At 42.2% G+C, this 23,332-nt stretch overlaps 4 protein-coding genes across 5 annotated transcripts in view; 1 reads left to right on the top strand and 3 right to left on the bottom strand.

Moving 5' to 3' along the window:
* The window catches only part of LOC115627811 (disheveled-associated activator of morphogenesis 1), a 35,541-nt gene extending 26,598 nt beyond the window's left edge, over nucleotides 1–8,943 (top strand). For both annotated transcript variants that reach the window (XM_030523642.1, XM_030523641.1), the window contains exons 2-10: nucleotides 2,770–3,684; nucleotides 4,938–5,906; nucleotides 5,991–6,168; nucleotides 6,238–6,939; nucleotides 6,998–7,203; nucleotides 7,269–7,408; nucleotides 7,475–7,636; nucleotides 7,703–7,866; nucleotides 7,926–8,943. In XM_030523642.1, coding sequence (XP_030379502.1) covers nucleotides 2,770–3,684; nucleotides 4,938–5,906; nucleotides 5,991–6,168; nucleotides 6,238–6,939; nucleotides 6,998–7,203; nucleotides 7,269–7,408; nucleotides 7,475–7,636; nucleotides 7,703–7,866; nucleotides 7,926–8,815 — 4,326 coding nt within the window. In that variant the 3' untranslated portion in view covers nucleotides 8,816–8,943. The remainder of the gene's footprint in view (nucleotides 1–2,769; nucleotides 3,685–4,937; nucleotides 5,907–5,990; nucleotides 6,169–6,237; nucleotides 6,940–6,997; nucleotides 7,204–7,268; nucleotides 7,409–7,474; nucleotides 7,637–7,702; nucleotides 7,867–7,925) is intronic.
* A 676-nt stretch (nucleotides 8,944–9,619) lies between these two features.
* On the bottom strand, nucleotides 9,620–10,753 carry LOC115627812 (calcineurin B homologous protein 1). The gene has a single exon (XM_030523643.1). It carries the CDS (start codon nucleotides 10,567–10,569, stop codon nucleotides 9,931–9,933), a length of 639 nt encoding a protein of 212 aa, XP_030379503.1. The 5' UTR covers nucleotides 10,570–10,753; the 3' UTR covers nucleotides 9,620–9,930.
* Nucleotides 10,754–11,811: 1,058 nt separating this feature from the next.
* LOC115627930 (pyruvate dehydrogenase E1 component subunit alpha, mitochondrial) lies at nucleotides 11,812–14,756 on the bottom strand. Its single transcript, XM_030523823.1, has 4 exons — nucleotides 14,394–14,756; nucleotides 13,907–14,299; nucleotides 12,171–13,076; nucleotides 11,812–11,871 (listed from the first exon to the last, which is right to left on the bottom strand). Exons 1-4 carry the CDS (start codon nucleotides 14,562–14,564, stop codon nucleotides 11,812–11,814), a joined length of 1,530 nt encoding a protein of 509 aa, XP_030379683.1. The 5' UTR covers nucleotides 14,565–14,756.
* A 265-nt stretch (nucleotides 14,757–15,021) lies between these two features.
* Nucleotides 15,022–18,520, bottom strand: LOC115628067 (pyruvate dehydrogenase E1 component subunit alpha, mitochondrial). The gene is made up of 6 exons (XM_030524033.1): nucleotides 18,271–18,520; nucleotides 17,896–17,964; nucleotides 17,168–17,560; nucleotides 16,647–16,818; nucleotides 16,258–16,580; nucleotides 15,022–15,536 (listed from the first exon to the last, which is right to left on the bottom strand). Exons 1-6 carry the CDS (start codon nucleotides 18,328–18,330, stop codon nucleotides 15,354–15,356), a joined length of 1,200 nt encoding a protein of 399 aa, XP_030379893.1. The 5' UTR covers nucleotides 18,331–18,520; the 3' UTR covers nucleotides 15,022–15,353.
* Between the last annotated feature and the right edge of the window lie 4,812 nt (nucleotides 18,521–23,332).

Raw genomic sequence — 23,332 nt, 5'->3', positions numbered from 1 at the left:
GTTGACAACAAAAAAATATTATTGACAATGTCATAGGCTCTTCCGCAGATACTTACTCGTATAATGGCCAATTATTTCTGGTTTGGTAACTAACAGTTAAAAAACCGTTAACGCTAAGACTGATTAACTTTTTCGGGCTAGAATTCAAGGCAGATGACTTGTCAATTCTTCGCAGATTGCGCAATAAATTGAGCAGAAATTATCAACACCAAAGAGATTTGCACAAAAAAAAAACGGTATTAATACTATATGTATGTGTGTATGATAATAATGGCGTTGATGATGATGATAATGATGATGATGACGGGCAGTCACTCGGAACTCTTTGTCTATCGGTTTTATGCAACGCAGAAAGCACAGAAAGCAAGAGTTAATGGGAGCCTATTAATAAGAAACGACATTACATGTGCATATATCGGACATATGTATGTCTAGTATGTGTGCATGTGTTGTCTGTATATAGATACGCGTATTATGCATATGACCAGTATTATAGTTATTGTTATGGGCTGGCGATTTTTTTATGGCTTTTTAAACGCGCATAATATGCTTCAATAGTGATCTGAATATATGTGCCAATAATTTGCATAACAATATCGTTTTATGGCTGGCCATCGGTCGATCTAGTCTGTTATTTACAGCTGAGGATGAAAAAATAGAACTATTATAAGAATCTGTTCTCGACTGTGCTTCAATCTTCCATACAGCAATCCATACAGGCATCCCTTTGAGGGTTCATTAAATAGAAAAACTAAATATAATTTAAGGTGTTTATTTAAGAATTTGAAAGTCTTCTTAGCAATATTATTCGTAAATAGGTATGACGTCTTGACATTTTTGAAAAACAGCAAAATTTGTGAGTTCATTATCCTTTGGTTGCAAGTCTAGTCCCAATGTAAAAGGGGCTTTTTCAAAATAGCAGGGCTTTTTTCTTTGGCGACTCTATTGCCTTTTTTGTTTTTTCTAATTCGTCCAATAATTTAGCATTGCGGATCCTTTTATGATAAAAGATCATATCAAGATCTTCTAGCATTTTTTCTTCACAGAAAAATCATTTCAATTACTGCAGTGCTATTTTTTTCATCGCCATTGTAAATATACACATACACTTAATACAAATGTATGTATTTATGGACGAGTGGCACGATCTTGGTCACAGAACTTGCTTATCGCATACCTCACAATGTGGCACCTGATCGACGCCCACACGCATTACGCCGCACTTTCGATTCCATCAACACAATGTTGCATGCATTTTGTTGCCCAGATTTTTATTTATCTCAATCGTGACGTTGTTGTTGTTGTTGTTGCTCTGTGTCAGGCATTACAGACAGATATGACAACTTACAATTCATGGCAAAGCTGTAAATTTTTACCCACGCACATTACAAATAAAACACACAGCAATTCCAGTAACTCTGAAAAAGAGACACTGGACATAGCCAGCCTAAATGCTCTTCTCTACAAAAAATTATATTATTTAATATTGTCCGATTATTCGTGATGGATACATTCAAACGAACCAAGCCACATCAGCAACAAATTTCTAATCGAAAGTACATAGATTTTTAATTTGTTCTACCAGTTTTTCCCCCTCGTATGGAAAAAGTCAATCCATAAAAATTTATTAGTCTCTTCGCTTTACATAGCTTTGATTGTTCTTCGAGTAAATGGGTTTCAACTTTTATCTGCCTTTGAAATACATATCTGGACATTTGTAGCTTTCTAACATTTCTTACTTTACCTGCTATTGCTTGAGTGGCATATCCTTCATCTGATTCCATTTTAAAGCCAAAATCTTGGTTGAAATAAGTGGTATGGAAATGATTGGTGAAGCTTACTATGTTATGCTCATATTATAGATTGTCTTGCAGCTCTAGTCGGAGAGTTGTAGGTTTTATTTGATAGTTTGTTTCAAGTCTCTCATAATCTAAAAATATTCATAAAAATTTAGCTTTCAAGTTGAAATTGTAACGTATATTACATATTTTTTTTTTATATACGGGTATATATATTATTCTTCTTTTCTATCAACAGCCAATTTTGTTGATTTAATTTAAATGTTAATATAACTACAATGTTTTTTCGCAATATTTGAAGCAACTAACAGATATGGATATTTGTGTAAAACTAATTTAAATGTTTGTCGCAAATAGAACCCTTTCTAAGATTGCCAAAAATAGCAGATTTCACTTAACTTCTTAGGAACAATTGCTGATTGTTGTCTGCTCATAAATGCCCTTTCGAGGGTTAGGGTATTGCACACAAATCAAATCTCGCACAACACAGCACACGCACCAACAGACGCGCACAATGCAATGCAATTGCATATTGGCCGACTTGGCTCAGTTCGTATCTGCAATATGTAGTTGTCCCGCCTCGACTCCGATGGAATGGAATTGAGTGTGGCTTGAAGTGGCTTGGCATGTGAGTTGACAGCCATTTGTCTGGCCAGACACCTAGGCACGTCAACATGGATTAGGCGCAGACAGAGCGAGGCTATGGCCATGTGTCTGTACGAGTATGTGTGTTCGTGTTCGTGTTGGTGTTGGTGTTGAGGCCAATGAAGTTGTCACAATGTTTGCGACTTGGATCGGCCCACGCCCAACGGCAATTCTCTAATTTCTAAGCTGTTTAAGATTTTTGAGAAATATGGTAGTTTCAAATTTGAAATAATTCCCTAATACAAGTATGTGTAGTATAAGTTATATTCGATTCGATTTGAGAAATAATTCCAACAATTTCTTTGCTCTCCCAACTCGCCCACAGAAGCTGCAATCCTGTCCCATTGTCTGCATCAATGAGCCTGACACGCATAGTGCCAACACAGAAATATTGCAAACAACGCCGGATAGCACTTTGGAGAAGCCAAAAGCAGCAGCAACAACAGTAACGACTATCAGCAACAGCAACAACAACAGCTGCATTACAATCAATGCAGCACCACCAACAACAACTGCATCAGCAGCAGCAACAGCAGCAGCAACAGCACCAACAAGCACAACAACAAGCAACGCGGGTGTAACTAAAATAACGATAACCAGTGGCGGCAACAACAACAGCAAGAGTGTTGCTCTCAGCAACTACCACAACAGCAGCAACAACGCTGGCAGCAGCACCAACAACAGCAACAGCTTGATATCCATTACCAGCCTCAACAGTTGCAGCAACTTGAGCACAACTGGCAGCACAGCAACTCTGCCCTTAAGCAGCATCAGCAGCAGCAACAACAACAACAACAGGCACAGCAACAATCCGAACGCCAACGCCAGCGACACATCGTCGGCGAATTTTCAAGAACGTTTCGACTTTGATCACTGGAAGGGCGTCATCAGCGACTTCAGTTGCCTTAACGGTCTCTATCGCTATTGGAATCAGTATACCAGCAACAACAACAACAACAACAACAGTGTCAACCACTCGAACGTTTCCCAAGAACATGCCGATGAGAACGGCGTGGGCAGTGGCGGTGGTTCCTTCTACACAAATAATATATTAGGCTACACCTTTGGCTATCCATTTGGACTTAAAGAGGACAACAACAACAGCAGCCACAGCAGTGCTGGGAGCCTAAAGAAGGCGCCAGCAAGCAACGAGACGCCACTCCAGAAACACTACCGACAACAGCAGAAGAAGAAGATGCCCGTGTTCCGAGGAAGACGCGTCTGGTGCGGCTGCTTTGAGGTGAGTCCACCACAAAATCCAATCATTCCAATACTTACTCCCACATATACATGCATGCGAATGTAAATTTCAAGACGTGCCATTAGAATTGTGGGGGCGACACTCTTCGATAGGGCGTCGAGCCGAAATCAAAGCAGTCGCAATTGAAAAAAAGTCACGTGCCGGTTGCCAAGAGGCATTACATGCATATATATATATATATACTTACCAGATATACATATGTACGAGCATATATGTTGGTGGGCAGTTGGTAAATTGAGAACCCCACCTGACAGTTTCGATAAAACCAAAGAGTAAAAGAGAAAAATTAATCGGAAAGTCATTTTTAATTCGCGACATTTTCGTCAAATTGCACAACCAGCTGGCCAAGATATGGGAAAAAAAACACACCCTAAATTTGTCGTATATGGGCCATTCCAAAACAGTTGCCCTTCCGACCGAAGGGGCAAGGAGAAGGGGGCATGGCATATATTATAGGCACATGTGTGATCAGCATGACGAAACGAGTCGATGTAGAAATATCCATTTGTCCGTCCCTATGAACTCCTAGAAATCCTGATCTCTAATAGCCAGGGACACTAAACTTGGTGTGTAGACTTGTCGTATCCATCCGCAGTTTAAATCAATTACTAACCATATATACTTGTAACCTAATTATGTTTTGTAGCTGCCATAGGACCGATCGGTGCAAGAATAACTCTGCGTATGAAAAAGTTTTCTGTTTCTGCAGGGTCATTCGAATAACTTCCTCTTATATTTCCTCTTTGTACATATTTTTCTATGTTAAAGATTCCTTTCCCATTTTCCAAAAATTTGCACTCATTTTAAAGTAACTGTTTGATGATTTTTGATTGATTGAGTTATCAATGTCAAAAAATACAAGTCTCTATTCGTTTGAACTACTTGTAAATTATTAGAGTTACTGATCTTTTGGAAAATGGGCACAGAAGAGAACAGAGAACGCCAACACTGCTTAGTCAGCAAAAAGGCAAGTGAGCTTCCCTGTCCGTCGCCCCCACCTTGTCGCTTGGACTATCGTTTTCTGCACCGACACTTCTGATTTCATTGCACCCATATTAGCCTCTAAGTAACTGCGGCAAGGTTGAGCAATGCGAGTAGACGTCGAGCCATCAAATGCAATTCTTAATTGGACATGCACTGTTAACTGCCAGTCCGATTCGTCATTGCAGCCAGAGAGTAATGATGGCATTTGTTCAGTGGACTAATCTTGACATTCGTTTCTTTGTTGGCAGGATGACGAGCCGCCCGAGATCTGTGTGGTGGAGGGCGCCTTCACACTGCAGACACTCACACCCACACAGCCAATGCCCGCCGTCGATGAGCTGGACACAAAGTTCGCGGAGCTGGTGGAAGAGCTGGATCTGACGGCACCTAACAAGGAGGCAATGCTCAGTCTGCCGCCGCAAAAGAAATGGCAAATTTATTGTTCACGCAAGCTGCCGCTGGATGCCAGCGATGGTCCAGACGCATCGGCGATAACCCAACCACCCACGGCCGAGCACTACATCGAACGTTTGAAGGAGCTGGTGGTACACGTCTCGCTCAGCCCCGAGGACTCACCCAGCCATGAGCTGAGTTCGCGCATCGACAACCACACCGTCTTTGTGGACGCCCTGAAAACGGCGCTGCGCACCTCCACGCACAGCTTTGTGCTGCGCTTCGTGGAATTGGACGGATTGCCAGCGCTGCTCAATCTGCTACTCCAGCTGGACATACGCGTGGCGAACAGTCCGCTCCACACGAGCCTAATTGGCTGCATAAAGGCGCTGATGAACAACTCTATGGGTCGCGCCCATGTATTGGCCCATCCGACAGCTATCGATACGATTGCCCGATCACTGGCAGCGGACAACATACGCACGAAAATCGCGGCACTGGAGATATTGGGTGCAGTCTGCCTGGTGCCTGGCGGACATCGGAAGGTGCTGCAGGCTATGCTGCATTTCCAGGAATTTGCGACAGAGCGCACACGTTTCCAGAGCATTGTTAATGATCTGGACCGTTCAACGTACGCATACCGCGACAATGTGAATCTCAAAACGGCACTCATGTCGTTCGTAAACGCGGTGCTCAACTATGGACCAGGTCAAGAGAATCTGGAGTTCCGTCTCCACTTGCGCTACGAATTTCTCATGTTGGGCATTCAGCCGGTCATTGACAAGCTGCGTACACATGAGAACGAGACTCTGGACAGGCATTTGGTAAGTGCAAGCTTTAGGGGCTAGCTTAGCCCCAACCCCCAAACGCTTAGAGACTAACGCGCACCACTCATCCACGACGTATAGGATTTCTTTGAAATGGTGCGCGCCGAGGACGAGAAGGAGTTTGCACGTCGCTTTAATCAGGAGCATGTGGATACCAAGAGCGCCGGTTCAATGTTCGAGCTTTTGCGTCGCAAGTTAAGCCACTCGCCCGCCTACCCGCACATGCTGTCATTGCTGCAGCACATGCTGTTGTTGCCATGTGAGTAGATCGAACATAATGCCAGCCCAGATCCACTATTTGAACGTCCTTTCTACTTTTTTACCTCAGATACCGGCCATTGCACTGAGCATTGGCTGCTTATCGATCGAGTTGTGCAGCAGGTTGTCTTGCAGGTGGAGCAGCGACCCAGCAGTGACCTCATTGTCGATCCCGACGATCCAAACAAAGCGCTCAAGCTAGCCGCCGAATCACCCGTGCACGATCCGGATGTGGCACCATTACAGATCGATGTCAACAAGCTAGTGCGCTTGCTCGTCAAAGAGGAGGAACTGACACAGGCTCGCAAACGGGCCGACGAACTGGAACGTGAGAACTTTGACATACAGTCACGACTGGCCAAGAAGGAGCAGGAACTGGACTTGCGCATGCAGGAGAAGGAGGATCTGGAGACCAGTCTAGCACGCATGCGCGAGCGCCTAGAAAAGGAGTCCGCTCAGCACTCGCAGGCCGTGCAGCGCGCCCAAACAGCCGAAATGAAGGCCGAAGATCTGCAGCATCGTCTGCATAGTGAGCAACAAGAACGTGCACGTCTCGAGCGTCTGGTAACTGAGGGCAGCATACCCGACGACCAGAAGGTGGCCGGGCTGACCGGTTGCAATGGCGCTGTGTCGCCCCCACCTCCACCACCGCCCATGCTAAAGACGGGGCCACCACCTCCACCACCCATGGCGCCCGCCATGCTACCGCCACCACCGCCCCCATGTCCTGGAGCGCCTCCGCCACCACCCAACATGGGTCAGCCAGCAATGAGTAAGTAAACACATCCCATCAACACCAAACCGAGGTCTAACCCCCCTTCTTTGTGCAGCACCAGCGCCACCCAAAGTTGAGTTGCCAAAGAAGAATGTGCCACAGCCAACCAACCCACTGAAGAGCTTTAACTGGTCGAAGCTTCCCGATGCCAAGCTCCAGGGTACCGTCTGGAGCGAGCTGGATGAGTCGAAGCTCTATAACAACATGGAGCTGGAATCAATTGACAAGCTCTTCTCTGCCTATCAGAAGAACGGCGTTTCGGTGAGTTGTAAACATTGTCCTCAACCAAGCCCCAACTGATTAATATTATGCATTGCTTCTGTCAGACCACCGACGGCTCCTATGAGGATCTGCGTTTGACTGGCAAGAACAAACAGAAAATACTGTCCGTCATCGATGGAAGACGTGCACAGAACTGCACCATTTTGCTCAGCAAGCTGAAAATGAGCGACATGGAAATATCGAAGTAAGTATCTCGTAATTGGGGCTAATCGGGATAGAAAGAAATTCATGTATTTCCTCCACTACGCAGAGCCATTCTCTCCATGGACAGCAATGAGCAGCTGGCCCTCGATATGGTCGAGCAACTGCTCAAGTTTACACCATCAGCCGAAGAACGTGCGCTCCTGGACGAGCACAGCGAGGATATTGAATCGTTGGCCCGTGCCGATCGCTTCCTTTACGAGATATCCAAGTGAGTGCAAGAGAGAAAGATCTCAGAGAAAGATGTTCCCATCAATTATATTTCCTATTGCTATAGAATACCCCACTATGAGCAGCGATTGAAGAGCCTGCACTACAAGAAACGCTTCATGCTGACCATCAATGACCTTATACCGCGCATCACCAGCGTCATGGAAGCATCCCGAGAGGTGGCACGCTCTCGTCGTCTGCGCAAGCTACTAGAATTGGTGCTAGCCTTGGGTAAGTTCTCACTCTCTCTCCCTACATATCTACTGAGCTAATCCCTCTGCCCTCCGTAGGCAACTACATGAACCGCGGTGCACGCGGTAATGCTTCCGGTTTCCGTCTGGCCTCGCTCAATCGCCTGGCCGACACCAAATCCAGCGCTGCCAAGGGCACAACTCTGCTGCATTATCTCGTGCAGGTAATCGAGAAGAAGTTCAAGGATCTGCTAAAGCTCGAGGACGACATACCGCATGTGCGTGAGGCTTCCAAGGTCTCTTTGGGCGAGATGGACAAGGACATACAGATGCTGCGCACTGGCTTGGCGGATGTGGCGCGTGAGATCGAGTTCCATCGCAGCTCGGGACCCGCCCAGCAAGGCGATCGTTTTCTGCCTGTAATGCGTGAGTTCCACGCTCAGGCCTCGGTGCGCTTTGCCGAGTTGGAGGATAAATTCCAGGACATGAAGACGCGCTTCGATCGCGCTGTCCGTCTCTTCGGCGAGGACGGCTCCGTCCTACAGCCAGACGAGTTCTTTGGTATTTTCGACTCGTTCCTGGGCGCCTTCGCGGAGGCGCGTCACGACAACGAGAGCTTCCGGCGCCGCCAAGAGGAGGAGGAGAAGCGCGCCAAACAGGAGGCTGAGCTTAAGAAGCGCACCATTGAGCGCAAAAACAAGTCTGGCCTGATGAGCAGTGTTGCCCGCAATCTCGGCCTCAAGTCATCCTCAACCTCGACCTCCAACGACACCCCCGTCAAGGGCGACAACAAGGGAGAGTTTGACGATCTGATTTCGGCGCTTCGCACCGGCGATGTCTTTGGTGAGGACATGGCCAAGTTCAAGCGGTCGCGCAAGGCTCGAGTCCTCAATGGCAGCGCTGGCGGCCAAACCTCGCCGCCTCGCCATGGCAGCCTGCAGCGCGAGGAGAGTGGCAGAGAGCGCGAGCGTACCGTGCGAAGGCAGTAGAGCTAGCGACCGGAAGTATAGAGATCGCCGACCACTCCTGTAATTTACTTACAATTAGTTATCGTTGTATTCTACTTTTTTCTTTTTTGTTTATAATACATTTGCTGCGTCAATTCTTAAGCTCTAAATGTAACAATTTTTTTCAATGCGCGCAAATCTCTATTTTTTGTTTTTTTGTTTTCTTATATAAACTACTTATACATAATATATATACTTACTTATATATGTATTAAACAATTTTTTTATGTATTATTTATACACATGCAAATCTTTGCTAACAATGCAAGCGTGAAACCAAATTTTTTATAATGAATGTAATTTACAATTTATATGCTAATCAAATGAAAATGTTATAAACTAATAAGATAAACGAAACGTCGAGCAGCAAAAAAAAAATGTAGCGTACCTTTCAATTCAATTGCATTGTTTATTGTAGCAGCAACACATATAGTACATAAACATTTAAACATTCATTAAAACATAAATACTATACATACATATACATATGTATATGAATTGAAAATTAACAATTTGCCACAACATTAAAATCGTAACACGTTACAAAGTTAAATGCTCATCATAAAACTAAAAGCAAAACTCAACTTAGCACTCAACATAATCATAGCACATAAAATAATAAGGGGGCCTGCCTGCCTGCCGGGATTGTGGGAAGCGAAAGGCCGGCCTGCCATAAAAGTCATGTTTTTTGTTTTCATCTCTCTCTTTTTTTTGGCACGAAACATAAAGACAAACAAGCTACGGGTAACACAATTTTAAACGTGTTTATACGATTTCTAAACCGAAACGGGGAGCGAATGTCCTTGAAGCTTGGCGAGTTTGAAGATAAATATTGATTAATATAAAATATATATATAGAACGGATAAAAGAAAATATTATTGCGAAAAATTATTAATATATTGTATTGTATTGAATGTATTGAGAAAATTGTGTGGGCAGCCGAAGCCGCAGGTATTAATAAATAAAAATTATGAAATATAAATTATTCTTATTGTGTTGAAATATGCTATCATATAAGTTTTAATACTTTGACAGCTTAACCGCGCGATTTGCACATTTAATGAAGCTTACAAATATCCCCAAACACGTTCTCAGTTCATGCATGGCCCTTCCCATTCCCATTCTCTTCGCCATTGGGACCCACCAGCCATTTGTTAACCACCAGCCTGCCCTCCACATTGGCGCTAGACAAGCGCTGTTCGAACATCTCGTAGGAAATAGTCTCGCGCCCCTCAAACATCTGATCCATCAGCAGCTGTAGTTCCGCCTCTATGTCGCGAGCCGCCCCCTCATCGCCCGCATCGGTTCGCGGCAAGCTGCTCAGATAGGCATCCATCGCTTGTCGAAAATCTTCGCATGCTATAAATCCGGCACGTCGTGTGTCCAACATCTGACAGAGCAGTCGCATCTTGTTAACCCGATTGTCGACGCGCTCTGGCGGTACAGAGTCGAATTGAGGCACCAAGAAGATCGCACATCTGCGCAGAAACTGTTCAAAATCGATTCGATCCCCGCCCTCGGCAAAGAAACCATCCACGATCTGGCGATGCAGCGGATTCTGCGCCAACTGTGGAATGCGCAGCAACTCCGTGGGCGTTAGATAGCCCCGCTGTTTGCGATCAAGTGCCTGGAATCGTGCGTGCAGATGCTCCACTTGGGAGTAAGACAGACCTGTGGCGCTCTGATGGGCCTTCAAATCAGCGGTGCTCAGTTGGCGACTGAGCAAGAGACCCATATTGTTATATATGTATATATATGTATGAGTGTATTGGTTCGATGTACGGGTCGGTTTGACTCAACTCAGCTCGGCCTGTATGTGGCTTATATGCTTAAAGTTCTTGCTGATTGTCTGCTTTGAGCATTAATTCACAGCAGGCTCGTGCCAAAAGTCGTGAAAGTGCAGCTGGCAGGCAATTTACCATACGAGCATAAATAACTTAACTGAAATTTATAGTTATACCGATTTTGAAACAGGACTTTTATGTACATTATTTTAAATTTGAGCAGCTTTAAAACAGAAAATTCGGTGCTTGTATTGAAAAGGTGTCTAGACGACACCCGCTAAGCTATTGCAATCTTACATAACTCAAAGTTGTGAAGTTATTAAGAAGACCTCGAAGCAGGCAATGGAACCTAAGATAGCTGAAAATCAAAGATGTATCTTGTATTTGGATTAAATACATAATTAAAAGCTGTCTTCGAAAATATCGACTTTTTTTAAGCTCGTGCTGCTTGGCCTCTCCCACAGGCCAAATATAAACAAATTTTTGAATATTTAATATTATAAATAATCAATGTTCTTTATATTGTTTAATGTTTACTTATAAACTTAAAAAGAAGTGTTTGTTTTTTCTCATCCACTTGTCAACGAAATTTGAAATCTTTGAATAATTGTGGCAACGTTACAATCGACAAGCTGGCAGCACTCAGCAACAAGTTTCCAGGGTGGCTCAATAAATAAAACGAACGAAAGGGGAACGGACTAATTGAGCAAATGGATATTTGAAAACTGTCAACAAACCACTGCACTGCAGTAGCAATGCTAAGCGACGAAAAGCACAGGGAGCAACAGGTTCTTGTTGGGCTCATTATGAGCTCCAAGGAAGCAAAACAAAATAAGACAGTATCAGAAGCTAGAAAAGCCCAAATTCGGATCGAGATGATGAACTTTATGTTCACTCTAAATCGACTTACATATGTACAGGGTGCGCCATCTTTTATGTCGGTATGTAAATATTGGATAACTTTGTCATTAGTGAACCGATTGACTTGAGTAGACCAGTGTTGAAAACCTCAGTTCAAGAAATTGTACAGAAGCAAATTAAATAAAAATATCTCATACTTGAAAATCGGTTGTTTATTTTCAAAGATATTCAATGTTTACATACCGACATAAAAGATGGCGCACCCTGTATGTACATACTGGCAAGACTAATGAAGAATTCCTGCAACAAAAGAAGCGCAGTGAATTTTCGATTCAGTTATTCCCTGTTGGTTTATTTTTTACTTTAATGATTTCTGTTGGCATATAGTCGATCTGAAAATGAAAAGCATATTCCATATTCGATTGTCCTGAAAATAATACTGGAAAGTACATACATATGTATGTATGTATGTGTAATAATTTCTGAACCGTCGTACTGCAGAAGAAAGCTCGATAGCTCTCTCAAATAAAGAACGCAATAAGAAATCGTTTGTTTATATTCTCTTTGTGAAGTTTATTCGTTGAAATATGTTTACTGCTAACCCCAAAAGTATAACTCTTCACTTCTTTGGCGCCGCGGCTGGTGCCGGCGGTGCTGGCGCTGCTGGCGCTGCTGGTGCTGCTGGTGCTGCCGGCGGTTGTGGTGGTGGCGGTGCTGCTGCACCACCCGCTGGCGGTTTATTGGGGGCGGCAGCAGCTGGCGGCTTGGCTTCTTTGGCGCCGGCAGGCGCACCACCTTTGGCCGCAGCCTCGGCCGCTTGCTTTGCTTCGGCCGCCTTCTTGGCGGCTGCCTGAGCCGCCACTAGAGCCGCATCGCCCACAGGCACGTCCTTCATGGCGCACGCTGGCGTTGGCTTTGGCTTACCCAAGCAGACCTCCGATAGTTTCTGGTGCTCCAACGTATAGCCCGATACACCACGTATGCGGGGCTCCAAATTGCGGGCATAGACGTCTGCGGCCAACTCTATCAGATCGACCTCGCGCTCGGTGAGGGTCTTCTTGCATTTCTCATCGATGTCCTTTCTGGCGCCATCCTCCAACGCCTTCAGCTCCTCCTCTGTTGCCAGGCACAGATCCAGTATCTGCTTCCGGAAACTGGCAATTGGGTCCCGCTTCTCCCGCATTTTCTGTACCTCTTCTCGGGAGCGATACGAGATGCCGGGATCGGACATCGAGTGGCCCATATACCGATAAGTGTTCATCTCCAGGACAATGGGTCCCTTGCAGAGTGCGTACTCGATGGCGAATTGGGTCGCACTGCGTACCGCCAGCACCTGATTGCCATCCACCCACAGGCCGGGTATATAGTGGCCGCGCATATAGTAGTCGGTGAGGGCGGCAGCGCGATCGGCTCTCGTCCCCATGCCATACACATTGTTCTCGCACACGAAAATGCACGGCAGGCACCACAGCTTGGCCATGTTGTAGACCTCAAAGATCTGGCCCTGGTTCGCAGCACCGTCGCCATAGCAGGCGATACAGACACCGCCATCGCCGCGATATTGATGGGCCAGAGCCACGCCCGTACCCAGCGGTACCTGCACGCACACAATGAGAGAAAAAGAGAAGGCAATATCGTCAATAGATCATAAAGCGTCGAAAGCGTGGTGGCGGGGCTGTGCTTTCTATTTACAAGTAATTTAATCACAAATAATACTAAGTTGAATCTTAAAGCAGTTTCGTTTAAGTGCTTCGGATAATTTTAGTTGAATCGTGATTTTTTTTATGAAATTTCAGAGCTTAGTAAAACTTGTATTTTACTCATTGTGCTGAACAAGAGCTATACATTTTGGAATCTGCCGGCTGTCCTTCTGAGCGTTACAAATAAGCTTAGCAAGGTTACATGGTCCGTCCCCCCAGGCCTATCGTGGTTAGGAAGTCGGCCCCCTAGTACATAACTATACTTGCTACTGGTTAAAGCCCTTTAGTGTGGAAAAAACTTTCGATTTGATAAATATTATTATTTTATATAATATTATTATATATGTATGTTATAGTTTCTTTAGAGCTAGCTGTTGAGTTGGCCAAAAAATTGACGGCCAGTCCCCATGAAGACATGATTTGAAAAATAGGCAGCAAGATGATTCACTTAAATGCCCAATATTGGATGATGAAACAATGGATGTAAAAAGGTACTCAAAAATATGTACAAAACACAGACATATTGCTGTCAATCAAAAGCATCAATCACCATTCTCAAGTCAAATCATTCATCATTCTTAAGTCAAATCTTAGAACAACTCAACGGAGAATTCGCCTTTGAGATCTGTTTCTAGCCTTTTTCTACAATCAAGCAACAGTTTCTAGTCTAGTGTTTAGTGTCCTGTCATATCATTACGCTCCATGATGGTTCAATCATTGACCTTACCTGGGCGCCAACAATGCCATTGCCGCCATAAAAGTTTTCCCCGTACATGTGCATGGAGCCGCCCTTGCCGCGACTGCAGCCGCTGCGGGCGCCGACGAGTTCGCCCATCATGGCCTCGACGGAGACGCCCATTAAATAGGTCCAGGCATGGCAACGGTAGGCGGTGATCACAGAGTCCTGTTTGCGCATAACGGCACGCATGCCCACGGCAATCGCCTCCTGGCCAATGTAGAGATGACAGAAGCCGCGAATTTTCTGCTGCTTATAGAAATTGGCCGCTTGGGTCTCCATGCGACGCGCCTCCACCATTTTGGTGAACAGATCGAGGGCGTCATCGCGTGACAATTCCACATCCATGGGGGGACTCGTCTCCAGCTCAAAGCACTTAAAGGTCTGCAGTAGATTGATGGATAAATAAAGGAAGCTCTCTCTTTCTCTCGCTCTCTCTCTCTCTCTCTCTCTCTCTCTGAGGGCACTCCATACTTACATTCTGCAGCGTCAGGGTGCCACAGCCCTCCGAGTAGTGACGCGCCCATTGAATGGGGCTGCCTCGACTCACGCCACTTACGCCACGAAAGCTCCGCAAAAGGTGGCCCAGCAGGAGCGGCCGGCGACAGGTCAGCCTCAATAACATCGACGCCTTGGGCGTTGCAACCATTTTGGCATGCGTGTGCGAGGGCGTGGGTCGATCGATTCCGTCTGGGGGTCACAGAGTTGTCGAATAGCTGACCTGCAAACCGGAGCCGCGTTATGCCTTCCCACCTCTTCGGACAAAAGCTTAGAGTCCAAAATTTTGTTCTAAGCCAAAATGTATAAAAAAAATTTCAAGTGTGTATGCCGAAAATATGTCTGTAAATGCTCAGAGTCTGGATGGGGGACGACATAAGCAACAAATGTGTTTAGATACGATTAATATACGATTTATGTATATGTCTATATATATATATATATATATATATATATATATATATATATATAATAATAATATAATATATATATATACAAATATATAATATTATATTATATTAAATTATATTATATTATACATATATATATTTATATATATGTATTTATGTGTGTACAAAAAATCGTAAAGAATGATAATGCTAGGAGACTGTTTTTATGTCTTGTAGGTTTTTATTTCAACAATTCACAATCCGCTTTATCAATATTTTTGAACACGTTGTTATTTAATATCCGTTTATACCCAAAAAAAACTCCTTCACACGGGGTGTGTGTGTGTGTGTGTGTGTAGGTGAGTGTGTGTGTGAAAGCTAAGCTAAGCTATAAGTATTCTGGGTAATATTTAATGTGTGTGATATTTATAATTGTTCTACTTTTCATTTCAGTTTCGACTTATGAGCTAAAGAGTTTGCCTGTCTTGTCGTTGTTATCCTTGCGCCATCCTCCGACTCTCCTCTCTCTGTCTCTGTTTCTGTCTTTCTGCCTAATGATTGACGCCCTTGCGCTCCGATACGTGATCGATGTCGTAGGCAATGGTTCCACGTATCTTCGTCTCCAGATTATTGGAGTATACATCAGTCCAGAGATGGCTCGGCGCCAGCTCAGAGTCTGACTTGGCCACGGCTGTAGCCTCGTCGACTTCCTTCCGCACCTTCAGATCAATGGCCTGCAAATTAATAAGGATAATTATATTAATTAAAGTTTTGAATGGAATTTCGCTCATATTTCTCTTTCTGCATTTTTAATTCACAGTCTTCAACAGCCATCATATCTCTCTTTCTATTCCATTCTCACTCTCTAACTTCCATCTCTGTTTTTTAAGCTTTAACCCAGCATGTATTTACAAGTATCTTTCTTTTCCAACTTCCGCTACCATGTCTCTCTTTTTGTTCTATTCTCACTTTCCAACTACCATCATTATTTTTCAAGAATAAAAATCAGAATAAAAATCTTCCCAAACTGACTTTTTTTTAATTAGATTTCCGCTGTCACTTCAGTTCATCAATTTGTGTTTCGGAATTTTCTAAATTTTCTTTCTAAATTGTATTCCGCAAAAGATGATTGCTCTCGGAAGGGATACATAAGTTTACTTTGTCCTTCTTGTTCTTGACATTTCTTCATTTCCCATTGAGTTATCTCTCATAATGAGTGTCTGCAGAAATGAGAAATTTTTGAGCTGGTTACACAAACGCAGTTCTGGGATGTTATTATTAGTATTAGGTGTCAATAATTTTTTAGATAGCTGGAAATGCAGGTAAGCTGGGTGTAAATGAAAGAGCTTTTTGGCAAAACCTATTGATACCAAGTTTAAAGGTAATTCTTCAAAATATTGAGAACACCTTATTTAATATCATCCTTTAAAATAATTCTGTGACGGAATTTCTCACCTTGATCTCATCGGCATTTATCAGACCCAATTCAATGCACATCTCCTTGAACGAGGTGATGGGATCTCGCTTCTGACGCACTTCCTGAATCTCCTCGCGCGTGCGATATGAGGTGCCCGGATCGGACATGGAATGGCCCGAATAACGATAGGTGTTCGTCTCCATGATCAATGGTCCGTTCTTATTCACATAATCGATGGCGAATTCGGTTGCGCTGCGCACAGCAAGGACATCCATGCCGTCCACCCAGATGCCGGGCAACGCATCGCCGCGTGTGTAGTAGTCGGTGTTGCAGGAAGCACGCTCAGCACTAGTGCCCATGCCTAACCACAAATAAACATTGAATTAGTCTCTGAATTAATATTGAAGGGACGATTGAGTGGACCCACCATAGTTATTATTCTCGCAGACAAATATGACGGGCAGTTTCCACAGATAGGCCATGTTATAGGCCTCAAATACTTGGCCCTGATTGGCGGCACCATCACCATAGAGCGCCAGGCACATGCCACCATTGCCCTTGTATTTGCAGGCCAGAGCCACACCGGTTCCCAAAGGCACCTGTGGACAGAGAGATAGATAATTATTTAAGGCGTTTCTATCGTGAATATTTTCGGAATGAGTTTGTTGAAGCAATTGAAGGTGTTGAAGGACTTTATTCCCAGAAAGCTATCGCAGCAACTACTTTAGAAGAATTAGAAGAATCTAATTAAGTAGAACATCAATAGAATAAGCCCCCAGATCATTAATTAATGAACATTTCTGCATATGTCAAGTCGATGGCGCCATCGATAGGTCGACAGCCGAAAGCCAAGTTATAGATAGAAAAACTGATTACGTTTTACATGTAAAACACATTGAAGCGACTAGGGGTCTTGATTGGCCCGCAATGGGACTGATCAAAGCTCACCTGAGCACCGACAATGCCATTGCCGCCAAAGAAATTTGGAGCATACATGTGCATGGAACCGCCTTTGCCGCGTGCACAGCCCCCCTGGACACCGGTGAGTTCGCAGAGCACGCCGGCTGGCGGAACACCCATCAGATAGGTCCAGCCGTGCACACGATAGGCGGAGATAATGTTGTCCACATCCCGCATGGCCGCCTTCATGCCGACGGCGCAAGCCTCCTGTCCGGAATATAAATGACAAAAGCCACGAATGATCTTCTCCTTGTATAGATTACCAGCGGCGGTCTCAATGCGGCGTATCGTCTGCATTTGTGTATAATATTTGAGTGCCTCATCTTTGGTCAGCTTCACTGTGGTCTCGGGACCTTCGTCCAAACGATGTAGTTTGAATGGCTACAAAAAAAAGCAAGAGAAAGCATGCGGTAAACTGATAAGAAATGTAAACAAAACGCAATCACGCACGCATACACGCACTTCTCACGAACCGACTGATAACGATCACGCGCTTGGCACGCAAAATTGAAAAAAAACGATGCTAAGCGTGACCTTGAACAGCTGACAGTTGTAGCAACAACAACAATACAAACAACCGTCTGTGCGCTGCTAGTGCAACCCTGTGCAGTTTAGAAGAAGGTCACACTTACATACACGCACACACACATGCGCATTATGTAATCTGTGAATGCGTTTCTACTCTACTTTTCTTCAATTTCTAATTTGACTCTTACACGATTCACTTGCACGGTGGCCTCCGTGGCATAGTTGTTTGTCTTTGAGACACCAGCCTGTGCAGCATTCTGGAAGAAACCGAAAAAGGATGATGAATATTTCCGTCTGCTAGCTAATTTCAGCATTTGTTGTTGTTGTCCACCCAGTAGCTGTTGTTGGTGTGTGGGTGTTGATGGTGATGGTGGTTGCCACTTCTCCAGCAGCAATTTCGATTGTCCAATGTTGTTGCTGTAGTTGTTATTGTTATGTTGATGGTGGTTGTCGTTGTTGTTTTTGTTCTTCTGTGGCACACTTTGCTCATTTGTATTAGTAGTTGTTGTTGTTGGATTAGTTACAGTTACAGTAACAGCTGCTGCTGTGTGGGTATTACGTACTTTTTGCAATTGTTTTACAACAATTGGCAATTCGCTAACGCGTGACAACGTACGCAGCATTTCGATCGGCAGTTTCTCTTTTAACTAAATCGTATTTTTCTAATGGCAATTGCGCGCGCACTTCAACACACACACAGAAACGCACGTACACTAAGAGTGGGGAAGAGTAGCAAATGTCGCCGTCGTCGTGCAACTAAATTAAATACTATAAGTTAATATTTTCGTTCGCGTAACAACTGCGGCAACCGCACTAATTTTTTTTAATGCTTTTCAGCCGCTACAGCAAAAATGTACTAATTGGCATTTTTTAAGCCCCACGCATGCAATTGGCGTTTTCGGCAAACAGTACATTTGTCCCGCTCGCACATATGCTAATCAGAACGGTGTGGGTGGCCTGGCCATATAGCAAGTGATTTTGGTATTTTTGTATACCATATGTGCTCAGCTGTAGAGGGTTTGTGCATTGGCTAACCACTAAAATTACACGTCTCTGTTAAATACAAATGTGAAAGCTTTTACAGACACGGGTATAGATAGTTTGACAAAAACAGAATCTAAGCACCATATTAAATGGCCTTTAAATATAGACTCATACATATACATATAGGTAGATATCGGACAAAAATAAGAGAGATAAGGAATGAAGACTGCCTTTAAGAGATAATCAATGCTAGTGGCACATTTGTCTTCTTAAAAACCAAAATTTAAGTTTAAATACATAGTAAATAGATAAATAGATAGTTTTAAAATAGGAAATATTTAAAAGGAAAATTAATTTTGATGAAATTGTATTAAAAACCACACAGATTTGAAACATTTAAAATTCCCGAAGCTTTTTGGAACATAACCTCACTTTGTATAAAAAAAGCTGGGAACTAATTTAAAAACGTTTAAATTCAATTTAAAAGGAAAAGAATTCATATTTTATACTATTATTTTATTTTTTAAACGTGACAATACTTCGTGTTTTGTCGGTGTTTTCCAATCCTTTGTAATATCCTTTGTAGAACCACATACAAAGAAACATGGAAACATACATATATACATATTTATGTATGTAGGCCGGAAATGTTCACTCCCTTTCCACTGTGTGCCTTCAGAAGTATTTGCTTCATTCCTGAAAATGTTGCAATCAGAGTGTCCCAATAATTATGCCTGTTAGTGTTACAGTTTACAGTAATTTTCATCTGACCAGCCAGTCTAAATATAGCTCTGTAACCCCAAATTATTTAAGTGCTGCATTCGCGTCCGTGCACACACACACACACATACACACATGCACAAACGTATGCATATGCATGTGCTTTTTTATGTAGATATGTATGTATGTATCTTGTATCTTTGCACCTGAATGTTTGTGCATTTATCGAAAGTCTCGTGACCTGATTTCGTGTGGAATTGTAGGCGCTGCTAAGTCGAATTCCAATGGGGAATTGCGAATGATTAATGATTCATGCACTCGCATGACTCACTCGCAGGACTAGCGAAATCCTGACTCAGTGTATTGCCGTTTGCTTGGTTTGCATTGCCTAATACGGATTTAGTTGGCCGGTCGATGTTTCCTTGTCTTCTTCATCACAGACACCCTATAATGGGGAGAGAAAGCTAGCGCTTGGAATAAACCAAATGAGCTCCTAAAGCAAAGATTCTGCGTCGTAAAAAACTGGTTCAATTGTACATATATTTTCAAAAATGTCTCAAATTCATTGTTGTTTAGGAGATACATATTAGTTTCGAATTGAGCGATATTGCAAATATTTGTGGCTCCCAAATAAGAACCAAATCGGGAATATTTATAGTTTTCCAGACTACAGACACTTGAACCAATTACCCCATCACCTTTTATGAGAACTGTTGCTTGTTTTAAACGAATTGTTAAGATACATTTCAAGATTTACTTTATTTTCAGATTTACGAATGCTATGCTTTTTCAAATACTTAAAGCACCGAGCTTGCACTCGTAATTACAGAACTCCTTAGGTTCAAATTTGTGAAACGTCCTTTATTCCTGAAACCCATTTTTTATCCACTACAGTCATTCAACATAAAAATATCCTTCGGTTCAGGGAATACCAATAAAATATAATGGAATGCATAGTTTGGTTTTAAGAAGTACTTTTATTTCACATTGAAGATTTCATTTTTGTTTTCCATTTGTTTGTATTTGGTTTCATTATCTTATTTACTTTAAATTTACCATTTCTCCGTTTGTCATTTTTTATAATTCACTAATTCTTACAAAAACTTAAGTAAACTTCATTTTCCATGCACATAATAAACGAGTAGAATAAATTATATAGAGCAAGTTTAAGTTTAAGAAAAAATTATACAACTAAGTTATTTTGTTCTTGTTGTTGTTGCTTTTTGTTTTGTTAAGGCTAGCTTTAAAGAAACGGCAGCAAAAAGTTTCAAGTTTTGAGTTTTTTGCAAAGAACAAGAAGATGAATGAAACTAAATGGGGCGCATGTTTAGTGCTGTGAAACGTAAAAGACTGTAGTCTGTTGAATGGGAGTGGCAGGAGGGGCAATAACCCAAATAGACGGCCAATTCAAAATCAATATGAACGATAGTTGTCAAAAGTAGGAAACAAATGATAAAAGAAAAACGCAAATGCCGACACGCGTACTCTTTTCTTCTTCTTTTCTCTCTTTTTGTGGCTTATGGTTTGCTTAGCATTACACACATACATATGTATATGTATTCATATTGAATCAATTTGTTCAATTTTTTGTTTTTTTTTTGCTTTGTTTTTGTATGTCCTGTTTTCCGTTACATCAAAAATTGGTTTTCATGCTTGGTTGCACAAATATTCTTCATTATGACAAAAAATTATGTTTTTTCTTCATTTTCTATTTTGTTTTCTGTAATATATATTATATATATATATATATATATATATATTTGTATATAAACACTCATTAGAAGTCCTCATTAGTTGTGTTTGTGTGTATAGTTTTTTTTGTTTGTTTTTTTTTGTGTCTTTTAAGAAATTCAAGAAAAACGTTTCTTTGATAAATAAGTAGCTTGAGTGTATTTGAATATTTAAGAGAGAGTATGTGTGTGAGTGAGTGTTTGAGAGTAGACATATGTGTGTGTATGTTTGTGTGTGTCTTACCGTTAGCATTAAGAGTTGTGTCTACGAAAAACGTGCACCAAATATTTATCTAAACGTAAATAGCAAAGAGTTAGCCGTGCGGTGTACAAAAGTTACGGTAAATGTGTATGTATGTTGTATGTCAGTGTTGCGAAACGCCGGCATCTGCAATGGCGTTGCAGTTGTGGTGTGATAGGGTTAGGGAGGGGGCTGCTGTGTGAGGAATTTACGTATTCTTTTTGTTGTTGCTTAAGCTGTTGTGTTTTGTATTTTTTTAAATAGTTTCACTTTTATGTGATTTTCTTTCCATTTTGTTTTGTTTTTTTTTTTTGTTTTGCATACTTTACACCAATTTATTATGTTACTTTTATATATATTTTTTTGCTTTTGTTTTGCATATTTTGCTGATTTCAAAGAAAGACAACATCAAATAAAGTTGAAAGAACGAACATATAGCACACATTTATGTCAACATACATACATATATAACGATTGGCTGAGCGATTATGCTGCTGCTGTTTTTGTTGTTCTTATTTTTCAGTTTATAATTTATGTATACTTGTATTGTATACTTTAGTTTGTAGCGCTACAAATCGTAGCTGTTGGTTTTTTGTTTTTCTGTGTATTTTGTGGATGGAAATATATTTTTGCTCGATTCCATATACATATGTATTTAATAAACTTTCATCGATTTGTTTGCTGCTGCTCTTGCACAAATACAATAATTTACACTTAAATATGCGTCAAATATTTATTAAATTTGCAATTAGGAAAAATGCTCAGCACGCTGTGCGATTCAAACTGTTTACAGTTTTACAATCACTGTCACTTCACTCCACCCCCACCTCATCATTCTTCAGCATGCTGTGCGCTATTCAGATTTTTGTAAACCAAAATATTTTAACACGCCGATTCTGTTCAAAGCAAAACATTTAACTATACACTTCTATATATCGCATATAACATATATATTTGTGTATATATGCATGCTTCTTTGTTTTACTATTTGCTTGCTATGTTTGTAACCGCTTTTGTTATTTTTCTGTTTTTTATTGACGTAAAAAGAAATGTTCTTCTATATGTACGTTTATTAATTTATTTTCATTTTTTCTTTGCTTGCTCGTTCGGTTGCAGTGGTGGTTGTTGCCTGTGCTGTAAATGTTGGTGTGATTGATCGCATGTGGTATGTGTATTTGCTAAGTGCAATGCGCCGTCTGTAGCGAAGACGGCAACCAACGTACAAAATCATAATTTTATGAAATACATACCAGAATCCAATCAGATCCAAAACAAAACCAATAAATATGATTTCAAAAACAATAATAAATATGAGAAAAGAAACAATAAGAGTGCGAATGTTTTATATTACATTATAACTTTTAATTTCTATCTCAGTTTTTACATAATCGGTTGTTGGGCCCCGTGCAATTCAAGCACATACATACTTGTATAATTTTGTAATCAAATTATAGAAGACTCTGTGCTTCAACTAAATTTCAACTTAAATTTAAAACGATGTGAGGAGAAGCTTAACGAAATCATAAAACTAAAGCAGCGTTGGTCCAACTGTTGCCTTTATCGGGCAACGCTTAAATAGAGTAACAAGCAATCATTTTGTCCATATACATATTTATATATGCGTGTGTGTGTGTGTGTGTACATTTTTGCCGCGCGCCTGTTTTTGTTACATTTGTTGTAAAATTTGCATGAACTATGTGTGTGTGTGTGTTTGTGGCTGGAACGATTGTGTGCACTGGCCTTGGCTAAGCGACGTCTGGAGGGGCCGACAACGACAACAACGACGACGGCGACGATGAAGACGACGACGACGACGAAGACGGCGGTGGTGGTTGTTGTGGTTGTTGTGGCGGGGGCGGCTCTTGCTTTAAATGCTCCTCAGCTTCGTCAGCGCGCCTGCAGCTGCTACAGCTTGTGGCATCGCTGTCTTCAACTATGGTAGCATCATCA

Source organism: Scaptodrosophila lebanonensis, unplaced genomic scaffold, assembly GCF_003285725.1.
Source record: "Scaptodrosophila lebanonensis strain 11010-0011.00,11010-0021.00 unplaced genomic scaffold, SlebRS2 tig00000098-arrow-pilon, whole genome shotgun sequence".
Classification (NCBI taxonomy): domain Eukaryota; kingdom Metazoa; phylum Arthropoda; class Insecta; order Diptera; family Drosophilidae; genus Scaptodrosophila; species Scaptodrosophila lebanonensis.
The sequence above is the reverse complement of the archived record's forward strand: the minus strand, read 5'-3'. Positions and strand labels throughout refer to the sequence as shown.

Bases quoted from the DNA above. Each gene is read 5' to 3' on its own strand.
- LOC115627812 (XM_030523643.1), bottom strand. From the start codon at position 10,569: ATGGGTCTCTTGCTCAGTCGCCAACTGAGCACCGCTGATTTGAAGGCC.
- LOC115627930 (XM_030523823.1), bottom strand. From the start codon at position 14,564: ATGGTTGCAACGCCCAAGGCGTCGATGTTATTGAGGCTGACCTGTCGC. The intron at 13,077-13,906 runs GTAAGGTCAATG...GTGTGCGTGCAG, and splicing joins ATGGCATTGTTGGCGCCCAG to GTACCGCTGGGTACGGGCGT. The intron at 11,872-12,170 runs GCAGCACCAGCA...TTTCATTTTCAG, and splicing joins CGCCACCACCACAACCGCCG to ATCGACTATATGCCAACAGA.
- LOC115628067 (XM_030524033.1), bottom strand. From the start codon at position 18,330: ATGCTGCGTACGTTGTCACGCGTTAGCGAATTGCCAATTGTTGTAAAA. The intron at 17,561-17,895 runs GTAAGAGTCAAA...TTTTTTTTGTAG, and splicing joins CCACCGTGCAAGTGAATCGT to CCATTCAAACTACATCGTTT. The intron at 15,537-16,257 runs GTGAGAAATTCC...ATTAATTTGCAG, and splicing joins TAAATGCCGATGAGATCAAG to GCCATTGATCTGAAGGTGCG.